The following is a 19,816-nucleotide window of genomic DNA, read 5'->3' as shown; positions in this document are numbered from 1 at the left end:
AGACTGAGAAGTTATGTGAGCAAATAAAACCTCTTTTTTTGCTTCAACTGATTTGAGTTGGAATTCTGTCCCTGAAGAATTGTGTAAGAAGAACAAGCATATTCTCTCCTTTATAGACTTAAAGTATTGTGAAATAATAAATGAATGAACAAATAAACTCAACAGTGGCCCATTATTTACCACAGTAAAACTATTAGACAAAAATCTGGTATTCCCAATGCTTTTTACATTAGAGCACCATGAAACACTTTGCATTTTAAGTCTGAGGCATCCTGTAGATAGCTCATATACTTAAAATACAAACTTTTTGTTCCTGTAACAATTTGTTAATAAAGTTGAGGTGTATGTGTCAATATCTCTAAGGGAGAGGAGAGAGAGGAGGGTGCTGTCACTCTTTAAGATGCAAAAATGTGTTGGAAATCATGTTAAATGTGCTGCTTTGTCTAATGCTCATCCACAGAGAACTATTACATCTTTAATGTTATTGTAATGCTGTGTATTTGTAAGGAAACATAGTTTCAGAAAAAATCTTGCTGTTTTACTTGCAAACAAAGAAAAACATTTAGAAAATTTTAAGACAATTGGACTTACCTGCATCGTGAAAGTTGGTCCTTGAAAAAAAAATTGGGTTTACAAGAGCCTGAGGAAGAGAAAGAAAACATTTACAGTGATTCTGAGAGAAGATCTTAGGGACGCCTTTCAGTGCTTTGGAGGTTGAGGGTGATGAGTTTCATTATGTGCAATGAAACTTGGAAAATAGGACTTGCCCCCTCCAGGTGCTCTTGCATTTTTCAGACATGAGTTAAGAAATATTAGAGGCTCAAAATAAAGTGAGGAGCTTGGAAGGAGAGAGGTTTTCCTAAAATAATCTGAAAAAATTTGAAAGGCAGGGAAAGTGGGAGGGGAGAAAATGATAAGATATGTGAGAGAACTCGTGAGTTAGGCAAGGTGAAATTTCCAGAGCTTCCAGCAAAGGAAGAAAGATGGGTGAGAAGAAGGTGACATACAACACTCTCTGTGAGGACAAGAAAGGCAGTGGGGATTGGGGTGGGGAGTCTGCCACTCAGCTCCAGGGGAAGCTATTGCTTATCTTGGAGTGTCTCTGAGCTTGGGTTTTGCTAGAAGTGGACCCCGAGACCAGGATTTGTGTGCAATAGTCTATTTAGGAGGGGACCTCTGGATGTACAGGTAGGAGAATGGAAAAAAGGGGATAGCAAAGGGAAGCAGATCAGTTCAGTGTGCATTGACGAGCAGGTTACTCTGTTGGAAGATGGAGCTCAGCGTTCTTGAGGATGTCTGGAATTTATGGGAGGACACATGGGATGTCAGTCAATAAATACCCCGGCCCCACCTCTGCCTCCTTTAGCCTGCCCTGTTTGCAAGCAGGACATGCTTCTGTGGCCAAAGAAAGCCCTTCGTCTAAGTCACAGGTGCTTGAAAGCTTTCAGGAAGCATCAGCGTGTGCCTAGCAGCCAGTGCCAACAGTAGGGCTGGGGAACTCACAACATCTCTTGGGGAAAGTTATGGAGGGGTAAGTATACAAGCAAAAAGTCATTAGAAAGTTCTTCCAGTCACTGCTAATCATAATACATTGAAGCAACACATTTGTTTGCAATGCTTTAAAATATTCCCTGCTCTGGGAAGCTTGATGCATTTCACCTATTGGGTGATTGAGGGGATTGAGGAAGAGAGTGGATGATGATTATTATTTCCACTTTACCTGTGGGAAAAATGATCAATTTACATGAATAGGCCAAGATCACTCAATTTTAGTGATAACACTAGTACCAGACTAAAGTTTGCCTCATCTCTGCCTGGGACGCTGTCTTTTAGGCTCGACACCAACAATGTAAAGCCTATCTCAGAAGTGTGGCCCAGGTGGTAAATTTTCAAGTGACAAGTAAGGGCACCGGGGCAGGAAAGTTGTCCACTGCTGTAGCCTAGGCTGTTTGTGATTAGAGGATCAAGAACAGCCTTCGCACCAGACAAATCAAAGTTCAAATGTTGATTCTTCCACTTACAAACTGTGTAAACCTTGGTTAAGCCACTTATCGTCTCCAAACCTGTTTCATAATAGGCCTAATGTAGGTAATAATACCTCCCACATGAGTTTGCCATGAGGATTAACCAAGATAATAAGTGAGAAAGGCTTTGTAAGGCGCCCAAAACCGAACATAAAAGGCACTGACAAAATAGTCCGGGAGATATGTGAAGAAGTCAACATGGCTTCCGTCTCTAACATTGCCATGGAGACTGTGAAACTGTAGCAGGCTCTTAGTTGTTTTTGTATGATTTTAGAAATCTTTTTTAAGGCTCAGGATGAAATCGATGGAACTGAAAACGCTGGGAGATTAGAAGAGCTTGAATTGGAGCCCATAATCTTCCTTTGCAGCAACATATTGGCAAAGCAATGCTCACAAGTGAGTGAGCATGGCACAGGAAATCCATCCAGTTAGCTGCCTGCCACAGACAGGAAACAGCTAACCTGGGTTAAGGAAGCAGAGCCACAGAGAGGAAGTTCAGGAACCTTCCAATGTTATGATTTTCACTGCCTGTCAATGGCCTAATCATTAGTCAAGGGAAATTCTCAGGAAAATCCTTATCATCATTATTACTTGTATCAATCTGCTAGGGCTACCATAACAAAACACCAGACCGGGGGACTTAAACAATAGAAATGTATTTTCTCGCAGTTCTGGGGGCTAGAACTCCAAGATCAAGAGGTCAGTAGGTTTGGTTTCTCCCGAGGCCTCCTCTCTCTTTGGCTTTCAGATGGCCACTTTCTCACTGTGTCCTCACATCGCCTTTTTCCTTCGTGCCTCCCTAATATCTCTTCCTCTTCTTATAAGTCCTACTGGATTGGGTTCCCCACCCTCTGACCTTATTTAACTTAATTACCTCTTTAAAGACTGCATCTCCAAACACAGACACACTGGGGATTAGAGCTTTAACAAAAGAATTTTATGGGGACATAACTCAGCCCAAAACATTACTTAAAAGAACACAGTGGCAAAGATACAATTCTACATGCTTTCTGATGGCCAAACTCTGTTAGCTAATTGCAAGCTCACCGATGGGTAAATTTTGGTCTTCTTTTCTTTTTCTTTTTTTCAATAGGCACTTGATTACATCCCCAGGTGATAAAATTCCAGAGCCACGGGTACACATGTAAATACAGACCTAAATTTTTAATACTATCAAGCTTGTGTGATTCAAGCATGGTTTTGAGGCCAGTGACCTCAGGGTCTATCGTCCTGTCTATCTGGATGAGGGGCCTGATCTCGCTTGGCGTGAAATGCCACCATTTCTGTCCTCACTCTGGAAGCTTCCTTTCATTCAACGAATATAATTCTTTTACTCTGCTTCTTTCTAGACTGACGTCAAATTTGCTATCCTATTCAGATTCTGATCGCTTCAGCCATCGTTGTTTTAACACATGCAATTCCAGTTTTATTTTCTCACTTTCTGCTCTGAGGGATGAAAATTCATTCTTCTCCAAAACAACCATTCACTTTTCCACATTAACAATCGGAGATGTTATTTGCTGGAGAGAGATCTTGGCTGCATCCTGGTGACCAACCTTTGAAATGATATTCATGTCGACCTCCGTGGTCTTGACCAACTCATTTATAGAATATAGTGATTTCTGCTTGTTGTGTGATAATCCCATTTTCTTTGAGTTAACACACTAAGTCATGTTTCACTTGGGACTGATGTATTTGAGTTGTAGGCAAGAGTGGGGGAAGGCTTTGTGATGTGGGTCTTGACTTCGGGTGTGGGTTTCCATCCCAGAACTGCTCCCTCGTTCTGTTACCTCGTGCAGCATCACTTGATTTTTTATCATTTGTTCACTCATTCCATCAACATGAACATCTCTTTTGAGATTCTTTTTTATTTATTTATTTATTTATTTATTTATTAAAAAAATTTTTTTAACATATATTTTTGAGAAGAGAGAGACAGAGCATGAGTGAGGGAGGAGAGAGAAAGAGGGAGACACAGAATCTGAAACAGGATCCAGGCTCTGAGCTGTCAGCACAGAGCCCGACGCGGGGTTCGAACTCACAGACCGTGAGATCATGACCTGAGCTGAAGTCGGATGTTTAACCAACTGAGCCACCCAGGCACCCAGAGATTCTTTTTTAGAGTAAATAATTTATTTATTTAAATTCAAGTCTGTTAACGTACAGTGTAGTCTTGACTTCAGTAGTGGAACCCAGTGATTAATTCATCACTTACATGTAACACCCAGTGCTCATCCCCACAAGTGCCCTCCTTAATGCCCATTACCAATTTAGCCCATCCCCTCCACTCCCCTCCCCTCCGGTACTTATCCAAAGGATACAAAAATGCTGATTTGAAGGGGGCACATGCACCCCAATGATTATAGCAGCACTATCAACAATAGCCAAATTTGGGAAAGAACCCAAATTTCCATCAACTGATAAATGGATAAAGAAGGTGGCATATACGGAATATGGAATATTACTTGGTGATCAAAAAGAATGAAATCTTGCCATTTGCAGCAACGTGGATGGAACTAGGGTGTCTTATGCTAAGGAAAATAAGTCGGTCAGAGAAAGACAAGTATCTTATGATCTCGCTTATATGTGGGATTTAAGAAACAAAACAGATGAACATAGGGGAAGGGAAGGAACAGTAAGATAAAAACAGAGAGAGAGGCAATACATAAGAGATTTTTAAATACAGAGATCTTCTGAGATGTTTTGTGGAAAGGAAAGGTGCGTGAAAGGTAGCTCTAACTAAGAGTGACCTGAGTAGAGAAGTATTTTCTAGATGTTTGTGTGCTGAGAGGAAGAGGGCCACAGCAATGGGGATGCTGGAGCTTAAGGTGAAGATTAAGAGGAATACGAAGATTTAAGATGAAAACTTGATTAAATAAACCAGGTTCTGTAAGAGACAGATGAGGTGGGGGCAAGAGCCCAGATGAGAGTGTTACCCTTAGGAATGAGGATGGCCCCTCTTCTATGTGTTTACATATGCAAATATGCTGTGATACAGGAGATGGATGTTGGTTTTCTTTTCAGAGGTGGGAGATACATTTCAACTTAAACGCTTTCTTTTTATTTTTCATTAACAAATAAGCCTCCAGGGTTTATAAACTTACAAATCAATAATTTTCCATTTATTCCTAATTAGAAGCATACGGTCCTTTTTTTTTTTTTTTTTTTTAATACTACCACAACTGCTGAGTTAAGGACGTTTCCCTTAAGTGAGCTCCTCAAGTGACATCTTTGTGCCTAGACCTCTGTGCCTCGTCCAATTTACTAAATAGAGAATCAGATAGGATTTACATAATTCAGTAGGCCCTTGCCATCTACAGGCACTGTTCTAGCTTCTGGGAGGCAGCCTAAGAGGAGTAAGACACATGCACTGTCCTCAAGGAGTTTATAGTTTAGGAAGGGTCACACATTCCATCCTAATATGAGCTTATCTACACAGGATGATTTCTTCCTTGGCAGCAGAGGTCAAGGTAATGAAAGACATAGGGACATCTGGTGGGAGAAGCAAAAGTAGAGATCTTCCTTGACTTACAATGGGGTTACATCTGGATAAACCCCAAATTGAAAATACAGTAATTATATGTAATATACCTAACCTACAGAAGATCGCAGCTTAGCCTAACCTACCTTAAATGTGCTCAGACACTGACATTAGCTCCCAGTTGGCCCCATCTTTTCAAACAAAGCCAACTTTATAATAAAGTGGTGCCTATCTACCTCATGTAATTTATTGGATTCTGCATTAATAGTGAAAGGCGGATGGTTGTGTGGGTAGAGAATGGTTGCGGGTGAATGAGTGATTGGCGTTCGTGATCGTGGGGCTGACTGGGAGCTGTGGCTCGCTGCCCCCTCCCAGCATCACGAGAGAGGCTTGTACCGCAGGTCACTAGCCTGGGAGAAGACCAACACTTAAAATTCGGGGAAAGCTTTCTACTGAACGCACGTTGCTTTGGCACCATAGTAAAGTCAAAAAATCATTAAGTTGAACCATCATAAGTTGGGGACTGTCTGCACTAATTTCTGGGAAAAGAAACAAAAGGAGCCAGAAAATGTGCAGAACTGAACATGAGAAGGCACTTTGGAAAAGTGTCACCAATGGAAGTACACACACGTTTTCCATAACCTCCAAGAAAAATGTCATGGTGGAGACGGCTTTACTTGGAATCCACAAGTGAAAGAGAGAAAACCAGGCCTTCCAGCTGGAGGGTAAAGTATGAAGTAAGGCAAATGGGAAAGCGTGCATGGGAAATAGGTGGAGGGAGGAGCTCGTCTATCGAGGATCTCCTCTAGTGAGGCCACACACTGTGGTACATGAGCATAAAAGGGGGAGTGCATGGTGGTGATGAAGGGAAATAAAACCGGAAAGGTTGGTTGGGTCTAATTTGCTTTGAACGTCAGGAGGCACATTATCCTGTGGGCAGGAAGTGGCCATCAGGGTTTTGAACAGGGTGGACTGAAGAATGGGAGGCAGTGGGGAAGGCATGACCATGCGTGGGCTGAGATTCCAAGCTTCCCATGCATGCTCCATCGTCCCACTGGATTTTACCTACAAAGCACAGATTCAAAGAGGAAATTATTAATAATCTGAAGATGCAAACTGCAGAGCATTAAACTCCCAAATGGGGCCCTTGTTAGTAGAGAGCCCCCTGTGACTATGCTGGATGTGTGTCTGTGAGGCGGGCTCTTGAGTAACCTTTAAGAATAGTGTTTCAGGGGCACCTGGGTGGCTCAGTTGGTTAAGTGTCCAACTTCGGCTCAGGTCATGATCTTGCGGTGCATGAGTTGGAGGCCCACATCGGGCTCTGTGCTGACAGCTCAGAGCCTGGGGCCTGCTTTGGATTCTGTGTTTCCCTCTCTCTGCCCCGTCCCCTCCCTTATGCTCTGTCTCTCTCTGTGTCTCTCAAATATAAGTAAACATTAAAAATAGAAGCAGAAGAAGAACAGTGTTTCAGAGGCACCTGGGTAGCTCATTCGGTTAAATCTCTTGGGCTGAGGTCATGATCCCACGGTGGTTGATGAGTTCAAGCCCCAAGTCCAGCTCGGCATTGAGTGTGCAGAGCCTGCTTGGGATTCTCTCTCCCTCTCTGCCCCTCCCCTGCTGGTGTGTGTGCACGCTCTGTCTCAAAATAAATAAATAAACTTGAAAAAAAAAGAATATTGTTTCAGTGGAAGGGGGTTGGGGGTAGGGTGGAAAGAGATGAGGCTCCAGCGCAGTGGAATGAGGATAGGGTGAAAGATGAGGTAGACCGCCCTTGATAATTTTTTTTTTTAATTTTTTTTTCAACGTTTATTCATTTTTGGGACAGAGAGAGACAGAGCATGAACGGGGGAGGGGCAGAGAGAGAGGGAGACACAGAATCGGAAACAGGCTCCAGGCTCTGAGCCATCAGCCCAGAGCCCGACGCGGGGCTCGAACTCACGGACCGCGAGATCGTGACCTGGCTGAAGTCGGACGCTCAACCGACTGAGCCACCCAGGCGCCCCCGCCCTTGATAATTTTGATGGTAGAGGCACTGGGATAGCACAAGGGTGTTGGGGTGGGATAAAGCCTTTAAAAAAAAAAGTTTATTTATTTATTTTGAGGGAGTGCAAGCAGGGGGAGGGGCAGAGAGAGAATCCCAAGCAGGCTCCACTCTGCCAGAGCAGATCCCCAGGAGGGACTTGAACTCACCACCCTGAGATCATGACCTGAGCTGAAATCAAGAGCCAGGTGCAGGGGGTGGGGGGTGGTTGTGAGAGAAAACCTTTTGAGAGTTTTGGGAGAAGGGATGGGTAACTTAGGCATGTTTGTGGACAAATGGGGGTAGGAGTGAGTAAGGGAGGGTGTAAGGGCTGGGCAGTAATTCCTACAGTAAGATCTCACAAAAGTCAAGATAGGATCCACAGCAACAGAACTGAAGGGCAAGCTGAGAAAAGAGGAGGGAAGTTCTGAGATAGGAAGGAGGAAGCAGACTGGATGGGCTGAGGAGGAGTTAACATTAGATGGCCTCGCTCTTAGCAAAGGAGAGGAAGATGTTATCCTCAGAGAATGCAAGTACCTGAGTGGGGGTGCTGAGGAGTCAACAGAAGCTCAGGAAATTCTGGGGAAATCAATGCATAGAAACAAGCATGGAATCTCAGAGCCATGGGTTTCAATTATGCTGCTAAGCAGCGGCGTGGATTTAGGCAGATCGCTTCACCTCTATGAGTCTGTTTATTCCTTGAGGAAATTAGATATTTACAAAATGGCACACATTTATATGGTGCTTAGTATTCTAAGTACTTTACACCCATTAACTTAATTAATTCTTACACCAATCCTGTAATGAGAAAGCGAGGAATGGACAGGCTGGCTTTATGAGTCTTCTAGGCACTGGTGAGGAGAGCTGGGCTTTGAACCCATGCACGTGCTCTGTGCTATGGTGTCTTGTGGTACCATAACACTCAGTGATCTCTTAGTTCGTACAAGGTGCTGACATATAATGTGTCGTGAAATTAACTTTTTAGACAGATGAGTAGCTTCTGGATTCTGCCTGTAAGTCCCAAGCATGTTTCCTCCATGAACTTAATGAAGACTGACTCTCCTTCCCAGTCAGCACCGCTGGGAATGGCTTATCATATGAAAAGCTTGAAATGGCCTCAAGGTGGCAGCATTAACTCAAAGATGGATAGAGACACCGCTGTCTGGGCTTGAACTAGCCCCCAAGTCAGAATTGGACCCTGTCTTGCCCTTCATTTTTCTGAAACCCCCAGGGATAACTATTTGAATGGGAAGCCACTATTTAATCTTATGGGGAGACCAACTGTTGAAGGAGCCAGAGAAGTTAAAGCAGAAGTGTTCCCCGGGGAATTAAGAGCCTTCTTGAGGGAAAAGGAGGAAGACACATTCAGTGCTGTGAGAAACTGATGAGACTCAGAGATTCATAATTTATCTGAGTTATTCATTCAGTAAGCAGCACATTCTCGCTCATCACAACCCGGGACCATTCCGTTTTACCATGTAAATAGTCTTTGTTTTCAGCTGTGTAATTTTTTAGACTATTAAGCACTGGTAAAGGAGACTACTAAATTATTTTATAGAGCCAGGTGTTTTGGCTAGATGGTCTCAATAGTTAGTGTTGATCCTACAGGTGAAGTTTTCTCTGCCTTCTTCCTATTCTCTTCATTTTCTTCTTCCCCTTCTTTCCCCCCTTCCTCCTCCTCCTCCTCCTCCTTCACCTCCTCCTACTTCTCTGTCTCCTCCTCCTTCTTCTCCTTCTCTGCCTTCTTCACCTCTTCTGCCTCCTGCTTCTCCTTCTCCTCATTCTCCTCCTTATTCTTCCTCTCCTTCTCTTTCTTCTTCTTGCCCTTCTCTTTTCTCTTTCTTTTTTCATCTCTCTCTCTTATTCTCTCCCTCTTGTTCTCTCCATTTTCCCCTTGGCTGCTGTATTGATCAAATAAAATAATGAGGAGGACGCCTAGTCTTCAGAGTTGAGTGTGTGGGTCAGGAGATTTGATGCTATGAAATTCCAAGAGTGGTGCAAAAACTCCTTGGCCTCATTTGACCTAAACTTGCCACCTACTTGGCCCCTTCTTACTTCTTTTTCTATCAAAAATTTCTAAATTTGTTCTAACTGGAAATTTTTCCGTGAAAATATTTGCATGAAAAAAAAAATTAAGTAAGTAGGCTTCACCCATGTAGCCGACTTTACTGGAACACGCGTTTGTGAAACCTTATGAGAAATAGGACACTTTTCTAGATTCTGAGAACATCCTCACTCTTCCACATTGACTCCCAAAGGAGCAGTACAGCGTTGTGTAAAAGTACATGGACTTTGAGTCCGATGGACAAGCATGTCCCCACTTTCTGGAACTATAAGATGCTCAGTGTTTGTCTGCTATATCCCCTGTTCTCATTCTAAAACCAATCATTTCTCCAAGGAGCCCTGGTTCCTTCTATTGAAGCCAAGATCTAGGTGCCAGGTATACAGTGAAGTTTTCACATCTATAAAATTGGAAAGGTAATACATTTCTTGTAGAGTTGTGTGAACTTTAAGTGAAATAACAGACACGTACTTAAACAAGGGCCTGAACCATAGGAAGCACCCACTATCTGGCAATTCAGTAGAGGCTGAAATAGAATTCTCTCCTTTCTATAAGCTCCATGTTAAAGCTCATTTGAAACCAGATCGATTGGGGGAAAATTTTTCCTGAAAGTGTTTTGATCCCCAAAACTCCCTGGAACTTGGGGTTCTTCAGTCTGAGCTGAGTTTAGGGAAAATGGAGATTCTGATGTTTATCATCTGTATTTGGCATTTAAAAAGTTCTCCCCATTTAGTAGAGAAAGAGCCAAATCTCAGTACTCGTGAGAAATCTGTGGGCTGAGGAGGGACAGTTGGACTTTCCATCTCCTTTGAAGATATTTTTTTTTTTTTCAACGTTTATTTATTTTTTTTGGGACAGAGAGAGACAGAGCATGAACGGGGGAGGGGCAGAGAGAGAGGGAGACACAGAATCGGAAACAGGCTCCAGGCTCTGAGCCATCAGCCCAGAGCCCGATGCGGGGCTCGAACTCACAGACCGCGAGATCGTGACCTGGCTGAAGTCGGACGCTTAACCGACTGCGCCACCCAGGCGCCCCTCCTTTGAAGATATTTTTGATGGAACTTGAGATCATTTTAACCTGTGCTTGTAGAACTGGGGCTCCCCCTGGGCCTAAAACCTCTTCAGTATCCCCTCAATGTTTCATTCCCTCGGGAAAAAGTGGTGTTTTGATTGCCTGTTTGCTTGACACTGAGCCCCGAGTTGCGATTGAGACCTTAGGGTATGTCCCTCCAGAGGATCCCAAATCTGTATGACTCCCAGTTCCTGGCTGGCCCCAGGCCCCTCCCACCTTGGTATGACTCACTTGGGCTCTGAAACAAACTATAAAAGTAGCCGAACTGGCTTTACACTTTTGCTACACAGCCTGAGGAAATCTTTTACTATTTGAAATCTGAGGTTCTCCTGGACTAAACAGCTTTTCTTTTCTTTTTCAGACTCAAAAAGTCTGGTAGTTGAAGGCAGTTCTGAATTGAGATCTCATAATTCCCCAGGAACCGGGTATATTTTCCCTGACCTTTTCCAAAACACCGTTCTTCACACTGTGGGTGAAAATAATGGGTCTGTCTGGGAGAAAGGGGCTCAGAAATGGTATAAAACATGACTCTGAAGTCTATTTTCTTCATTCTCCTCTGCCACATCTCATAAAAAATGGAAACACAGTGAGCCTCCCATAGGTAATTTTGGCTCACCTTTCTTAAATAGAAACTGACATAGTCATTGCCAGATAGGATACTGATACCAACTGGTGTTAATAAAACCCAGCAGCCATGTTCAGATGATCGACCAATAGCTTAATAGAAAAAGAAATAAATTAGGTTGTATTGAGCACCCACCACAGACCACAGAGTGGCTGGATTTTTCCATATCTTATCTTACTTAATCCTCTACTGATAGAGGGAAATTGACTTGCCTCCAGTTGCACAGCTAGTAAGCATTAAAAACTGTTATTCTAACTCAATTGTTGTGCTTCTAGTCTGCTCATTCATTCAACAAATATAAATAAGTAATATTGTACCATGTGCCTGGCACCCGCCTAGGCGGTGAATAATGATACAGAAAACCGTGACAGACTTTATCTCTTTCTTTATGAAATCCAGTCTAGTAATTTTCCATTGAGAATCTTCTTTGAAACTCCCCAAATGGGGTGTGATGGCCAGGGGTGAGTCTTCAAACCCCTTTAGAAACAATTGTGATGAAACTTTGATTTCCAGACTATCTACCTTGGTGGTTTAAGCTCCTAAAATTCTTTAAGTTTGAATGTTTTTCAGTTTTCAGCACACTTCCTTATTCATTATTTATTAAATGAAGTGGTCTATTCTATATTACCTTCAAATATTTAAAAATGTCTTCATTCTTGCAAGGACCCTTCTGATATTTATTTTAGAACTTTCAGGGCTTGGGTAAGAGAAATATAATGGCAGGAGCAGCGATGGGCTTTGGATTCAGGCCTTGCAACCCTTCAGGGAGTGCTCTGGGCAAAAGACGCTTCCAGATTTCTCTTTGCTGCTGCGGATCCAGACACATTTGTCAACAGTGACTGCAATGCAGAATGGAAAGAGTTGTCCATCATGAGAACATAGAAAATGCCTTGAATATTAATTGCTAACATTTGAAGATGGCATTCTGGGGCAGTTCAGTATAAGGAGCATGTGATAACTGGTAGAAATTATACCTATAGCTTGGGTGGATATAATTGAGTGGTCGGTTCTAACCAAGGACGTTGATCAAGCAAACGTTTTCAGAAGGTGCTTTGGAACAGAATTCAGCACTCACACTGAGTCAGCTGCCTTTCATTCTTGGAGTTTTTCCAGGTTGTTTGTCCTCTCGTGGGATGGGGGCAGAAGTTGGTTTATGAGAGAGGAATACCTTGTTAGTCAAAGGATCACAGTACTTGGTAAGCAGTTTTCCCTTCCTGCTCTCCCCCATGCCCCCACCAACGAGAGCAATATTTGGCTGGATCTCCCAACCTTGAACTAGTTACTTCATGTCTCTAAGTCTTAGTTTCTTCATGTATATACCTGTACATGAATATGGTTATTTTAAACATTATATAGGTATATTATATATATTATATATTTATTATATAACATATATTATAAGATGTATAATATACATGGCTGATGGAATTGTAATTAAATGAAGACATGAACACAAATAGAGTTTTATAAACTCTAGAAGACTGGTTCTCAACTGGGGACAGTGTTGCCCCCTCACCCCCCAGGGAACATGTGGGACATTTGGGAGTGTCTGGAGGCATTGTTGGTTGTCACAACCGGGGAAGGGGGTGTGTTACTGGCATCTAGTGGGTAGAGGCCAGAGATACTGCTCAACATCCTACACTTCACAGGACAGCCTGCTCCTTGCCCCCTCCTCCCACCTGCAACCAAAGAACTGTTCAGCCCATAATGTCAATAGCGCTGAGGCTGAGAAATCCTGCTCTGGAGCATTGCATAGATATTGCAATTAAGTTACTGTGTGATCTCGAGGGGGCACCACATACCTCAGTTTTTAACCTACAAGATCGAGAAATTGCCTATCCTAGATTATAGGATATTATGATTGCTGAATTCTAGAGAGGAAGCACATGGCAAAAGTCAAAAGGAAAAAAACAATCACAGATTTTTTTGGATGAATATAGTGGAAAGTGCTACTGGTTGGAAAGTTAGCTGGTACATTACTGGATGGGAATCCATCAATAAGCAAAAGCAGATGAAAAATATACAACTCTAGGATTTATCCTAAAGAACAAGAAAGTCATGAGGAGCCGTGTGCAGGAGTATTCACTGGAGCTTTGTTTATAAAGGGGACACACGGCAGAGCAAGGAGTGGATCCTGTGCAACAGCATTTCACCTGCTGCACAGCACTGGCGTGTGTAACACTCGCCCAAACAGGACAGGCTGGGCTGTCTCCTTATTTGTTGGTGGAAAAAAGGCTCCTGGTGGTGAGCGTAGCATGATGCATAGAATTGTTGAATCACTGTGTGGCACACCTGAAACGAATGTAACATTGTGTATTAACTCTACTAAAAAATAAATTAAAATAAATAAAATAAAATAAAGGCTCCTCAAGCTGAAGACTGCAGCCACTTTCCAAGGTAAGCCAAGGTCAAGCAGAGCTGAGGCGTTTTCCCCTCCTCATCCCTCGTTTCCCCCTTCCTCTCCTTCCACACGTGGTTGTCTCTCCCTTGTCTGAGCTCTTCCTCTGCTCGGCTTCCAGGGGTAGGGAAAGCCCTGAAACACTTCAGGCTGAGGGGGAACAACAGGAAAAAGAGACCGTGCACCGGAATCAAGACACAAGCCCTTCGCCAGGTCTGCCGGCTCCATTTGCCTGTTATTTCTGCACATTGTTCACAGCACAGGTCTGAGCTAATATTCTGGCAGGAAACATGGGTCCAGCTAGACAGAACAGCAAGCTGTGTGTTGCGGAGTTAGATAGCGTGAAAAATCTTTGAAGACTGCTGATGATTTCCTTTCATCAAATATTTATTTATGTATGCCAAGGGGCCTTGGCAGGCTGGGTGGGCCAGAGGCGATGAGGACAAGGGTCTCAAGAGGCTTACGGCTACTTGTGGAGCTGGGTGGCTGCCCAAGTAATTGTGTGCTAATCAAGCCTGAGAGCCGAGACCTGGAGGACTTGATTGTAACCCGGATCAATAACAGAGGTTTCTGAAGGGAGGTGAAGACATCTGCATTTCCATGACATCTGCATAAATGTCAATTGAATTACAGTGGAAGAATAAACTCATCAAGACACTAAGGGTTGTAGTTAAGACCTCTGGACTTAACATCAGACAGGCCAGGTTTTTCATTCTGTTTCCAACACTCACTGGTTTTGTGACTTTGGACCGTAGTTACTATCATTATTATTATTGCTCTCCAATCCCATCTAAAAGCTACTGGATTTTAGGAGCAGATAGTGGCTAGAAAAGGGAGACCAAGCATGAGATTGAGATATACTGCCAGCTGGAGCTAATCTAAGAAAGAGGGCAAAATGCTCTGTCGTGGAGCATTGTTCATAAAGGTGAAAAACGGGAAATGAGGGACTGGGGTTGTCATTCGGCAGTTTCTCCTTGTGTAAAAGGAGGAAAATAACAGGGTCAAACCCAGAGTTGGTGTGAGGATTAAATGAGTTAACTATGAGTAACGCCTAGCATAGAGTAAGCCATTATTCTGATTTCTGCGATTACTTCCATACTTCCATCATATGTGCACAGACAATGTTAAGAAATCTCCATGGCGTCTGTATTCTTGGGAGTGGAATAAGAAGTCAAGATATGAGGGATTGAGACTTTTTACTTCATACTGTTCTCTTTTTTATTTTTAAAATTTTTTAACGTTTTATTTATTTTTGAGACAGGGAGAGACAGCATGAACAGGGGAGGGTCAGCGAGAGGGAGACACAGAATCTGAAACGGGCTCCAGGCTCCAAGCTGTCAGCACAGAGTCCGACGCGGGGCTCGAACTCACGGACCGCGAGTCATGACCTGAGCCCAAGTCGGCCGCCTAACCGACTGAGCCACCCAGGCGCCCCGACTCTTTTTTATTTTTAAAAAGAGATTTTAAATAAGATCTTAAAACTGTGTTACTGTGTTACATAATTTGTTTTATACGATATAAACAGATAGAACAATTCAAGCTCTGAGTGTATGGGACTTCAGGTTCAGAAATATAAAGGTGTGACCTTTGATTCTGAAATTGGGTTATTTGGGTCGATATTAAACTCCTCTAGCCTTAACTTTCTGTCAAATGGGTATAGTAGCACCTACCTCATAGGATTAAATGCTATCATACGATGGAAGGGTCCTGCATGTGCCTGACACCTCATCCATTCTCAACACATATTAGTTTACTATTTTAATTTTTTTTTTAATTTTTTTAATGTTTTTATTTATTTTTGAGCCAGGGAGAGACAGAGCATGATCGGGGGAGGGGCAGAGAGAGAGGGAGACACAGAATCCGAAGCGGGCTCCAGGCTCTGAGCTGTCAGAACAGAGCCCGACGTGGGGCTCAAACTCATGGACCGTGAGATCCTGACCTGAGCCGAAGTCGGAGGCTCAACCGACTGAGCCACGCAGGCGCCCCAGTTTACTATTTTTATACCATCCCATCATCTCTCCTATCCTTTCTTCTCATTTTCATTGCCTCTTCCTTAATCACCAGATGAAATTCAAGTTGGCCCTTATGGAGAATGGCACAGAAGCAACAGAGTTCATCCTCTTGGGATTAACAGACGACCCTCATCTTCAGGTCCCCCTCCTCCTGGTATTTTTATTCATCTACCTCATCACTCTGGTTGGGAATGGGGGGATGATGGCAATCATCCACGCAGACCCCCACCTCCACACTCCAATGTATTTTTTCCTCAGTAACCTCTCCTTCGTAGACCTGGGCTACTCGTCAGCGGTAGCTCCTAAGATGGTGGCCGCACTGCATTCAGGGAGCAAAGTCATCACCTACAATGGATGTGCTACTCAGTTCTTCTTCTTTGTGGGTTTTGCCACTGTCGAGTGCTACCTCCTGGCCTCCATGGCCTACGACCGCCATGCAGCTGTGTGTAGGCCACTCCATTACTCCACCACCATGACGGCAGGTGTGTGTGCCCTCCTGACTGCTGGCTCCTATGTCTGTGGCTTCCTCAATGCCTCCATTCACACGGCAAACACCTTTAGACTCTCATTCTGTGGCTCTCACGAAGTAAATCATTTCTTCTGCGACATTCCGCCACTCTTAACTCTCTCGTGTTCTGACACTCGCATCAGCAGCTTGGCTGTCTTCTGTGTCGTGGGCTTCAACGTCTTCTTCACCCTCCTGGTCATCCTCATCTCTTACTTCTTCATATACATCGCCATTCAAAGGATGCGTTCTGCTGAAGGACGGAAGAAAGCCTTCTCTACCTGTGCCTCCCACCTCACTGCTGTCACCATCTTCTATGGAACTATCATCTTCATGTACTTACAGCCCAGCTCCAGCGAGTCAATGGACACGGACAAAATTGCTTCTGTGTTTTACTCGGTGGTGATTCCCATGCTGAACCCCTTGATCTACAGCCTTAGGAACAAAGAGGTAAAAAATGCTCTCTGGAGAATACGCAACCAACTTTATCCTCCGTCGTTAAGTGTGAGTAGGAAGTAGACAGGTAACTGGGGGGGATACACCTTCCCTCAGACCTAGATGCCATTGAACTCTGAGGTTTGGCAAATTTCAGCTCTTTTTTTCTCCGAGAACAGTGGTTACTCCTGCCACTTGGGGAAATCACCAAAGCAGCACTTTAAAAAAATTTTTTTAATGTTTATTTACTTTTGAAACAGAGGGAGACAGAGTACGAGTGGGGGAGGAACAGAGAGAGAGGGAGACATGGAATCTGAAGCAGGCTCCAGGCTCTGAGCTGTCAGCATAGAGCCCGATTTGGGGCTCGAACCCACCAACCGTGAGATGATGACCTGAGCCGAAGTCAGATGCTTAACCGACTGAGCCACCCAAGCGCCCCACAAAAGCAGCACTTTAAAATGTCTCACTCGGGGAGACAATCTATTTAGTGAAAAGCAACATGGGACATTTAAACCCTTCTTGCACTAGTTTCTTGATGTGATTCAAAGCAGAAGATCAAAGCCTAAACTCAATGCACTGGATTTCCCCTTCCTTATTTTTAATTAGAAGAAATTTCCATTCACTATTAAAATTTGGTGTAAGGATCACATCTTCGTTGTGGAATATTTATCATTTGAAATGCACTGCATTATGCTTTTCATCTTTGGTCCATGGGTTTGAAAGTTAAAGCTTCTACTGCAGACACAGGATGTTTTTATTAATTTTAATAATGCCTCGGAGAAAGTTTTCACTCAAAGGACAGGGCACTAGACCCAGAGTCAGATGCCCCAGCTGTCAGTCCTTCCAGCTGCACCCCCCCCCCCCCCCCCCCCCCCCCCTGCCCACTCCACACACACATTCCTGTTCACTCATTGGTGGAGCATCTTGTATTCTCAGTCTCCTTCTGCTAATGTGTTGGGACAGCTTCGGTGAAAAAACAAAAAAAACAAAAAACCCCCAGTGAGCCACCTTTGTATATAACAGTTTCAGATAAGCTGTTTAAACTTTAACCCAAATAAACATATCTTTCTTGAGAGAGTTTGCACTCTGTTCTATGCTTTTGGCCTTTGTCTAACATAATTACCAAAGCTTGTGGAAGGTTTGGAGGAAAAAGCATTTTTTTTCCCCAAGGGCTATGAAAGAGGAGATTTGTCTTCTGGATTAAACGCTTGCATTTTTAGCACCTTTAAGTTCGGTGAATCTATGATGAATACACATAATAGCTTTCTGTGCCCTCTTGACTTCTGTTTTTTCAATAATTCAGTTCACCTTTGGATCCTTGTTGCATTCCGATGTTCTTTAATTAGCTGCTACAAGAATAAAGAAGCCTGTAGAAATTTACCTACCTCCTAAATGTGAATGGCACAGTGACGGACAGCCCAAGTCCACCTTTGGGTCTTATTTTGTGTGTGGGATGGTATCAGCAAATGTGTGTGTGGGAGGCGGTGATTAGTTTTACTTCTCACATATCAACAGCTTGGTGGTGTTTATAGCCACAATTAGTTTAAGTCACTACATATTTCATGATATCAACATCTCAAAAACAATGAAAAAAGAATTTCTGTTTTAAATGTGAAAACCAGAAATCTTGGTGGGCTAAAGCAGGGAGCTTAGAAAGTCAAATTCGTTTTGAGATTACCAAACTCATTCTGCGCAGGGCAACCTCTAACTGAGGAGAGGCGATCGTGGGTTTGGCGGAGAGAAGAGCAAAGAGGGAGTTTTGGAAATGAGGTTGACCTTTAGGAGAAACTTCCCCTGGCACACAGCCACCGCCACCTGAAGAGACCAGGAGCTTCTCCTGGATCCAAGACCTTGACTCCCTGGACCTGCCTCCTCTATCCTCCATCCACCACCCCCACCCCCCCACCCCCAGAAGAGTGGCCTACTGAGCAATACACCTAGGAGAACAGTCTTTAAAAGCCAACGTCCACTTCACATAGGAGTGGTCACTTCTCGGTGACTTACAGAAGTCACGGAGCTCAAGGGCTCCCAGATTGGGAAGTGAGTCTGGGAGGAGTTATCTGAGTGCCTTTTGGTCTGAGCTCAGCTTCTTTTCCTATTCGATCAATATAATTGGGTTCTTTTCCTCTTCTTTCTTTTTTTTTTAAGTTTATTTATTTTTATTTTTTTTATTATTATTTTTTTCAACGTTTATTTATTTTTGGGACAGAGAGAGACAGAGCATGAACGGGGGAGGGGCAGAGAGAGAGGGAGACACAGAGTGGGAAACAGCCTCCAGGCTCCGAGCCATCAGCCCAGAGCCCGACGCGGGGCTCGAACTCACGGACCGCGAGATCGTGACCTGGCTGAAGTCGGACGCTTAACCGACTGCGCCACCCAGGCGCCCCAAGTTTATTTATTTTTAAAAGAGACAGAGAGAGAGCAGAGGTGGGGCAGAGAGAAAAGGAGAGACAGAATCCCAGGCAGGCTCTGCACCATCGGCGAGGAGCCCAACACAGGGCTTAAACTTGTGAATTGTGAGATCATGACCTGAGCTGGAACCAAGAGTCGGACACTTAACTGACTGAGCCACCCAGGTGCCCCTCTCTTCTTTCTGTTCCTCTTCTACCTCCCTTTTCCCCTTCTTCTTTTTCTCTTCTCCTTTATTTTCTTCTCAACCCCTTTCTATCCTCAACCCAACCAAGAACTCTCCTCACCATAGGGGCCATTAGGCTTCTATGAAAAATCAAATTCTAGGGTTTGTATATCATAGCTGTTACAGTACCCATAAGATGTATTTCTGGGTGTGTTTCTTGTCCTTCCACACCTCAATTTAGGCAGAAAAGCATGAGTGAAAGGTCTAATGCCTATATATTTCTCTTTCCTGTGGAAGCCTTCCCAAACTAGAGTTACAGTTGACTGCAGATGGGTATAAGGGAATACCAGTTCTAGGGACAAGAGCTAGATAAAAATCCTTACTCTTCTTATCAGGTGTATGACCTCAAGAAAGTCATTTAATCTCTTTGAACCCAACATGCAGGGTCAATTGTTCAGATGACATGAGATAAAGTCTGTGGATGTGCCAAGCATGATGAATGCATATTTGATGCAGCAGATTCCTGTGCAAGCTGTCACCTGGCTATCTTGTGCTCCCCGCTTCTGGCTTCTTTTTTTTTTTTTTTAATGTTTCTTTTTGAGAGAGA

At 43.6% G+C, this 19,816-nt stretch overlaps 1 protein-coding gene and 1 pseudogene across 1 annotated transcript; one reads left to right on the top strand and one right to left on the bottom strand.

The window, feature by feature from the left end:
* Positions 1-3,125: 3,125 nt before the first annotated feature.
* On the bottom strand, positions 3,126-3,856 carry LOC123600543 (annotated as a pseudogene).
* Positions 3,857-15,764: 11,908 nt separating this feature from the next.
* LOC123602723 (olfactory receptor 1444) lies at positions 15,765-16,718 on the top strand. Its single transcript, XM_045487191.1, has one exon. It carries the CDS (start codon positions 15,768-15,770, stop codon positions 16,716-16,718), a length of 951 nt encoding a protein of 316 aa, XP_045343147.1. The 5' UTR covers positions 15,765-15,767.
* The last annotated feature ends 3,098 nt before the right edge of the window (positions 16,719-19,816 follow it).

This window comes from Leopardus geoffroyi, chromosome D1 (assembly GCF_018350155.1).
Source record: "Leopardus geoffroyi isolate Oge1 chromosome D1, O.geoffroyi_Oge1_pat1.0, whole genome shotgun sequence".
NCBI lineage: Eukaryota > Metazoa > Chordata > Mammalia > Carnivora > Felidae > Leopardus > Leopardus geoffroyi.
This window is presented reverse-complemented; position numbering and strand designations above follow the sequence as displayed.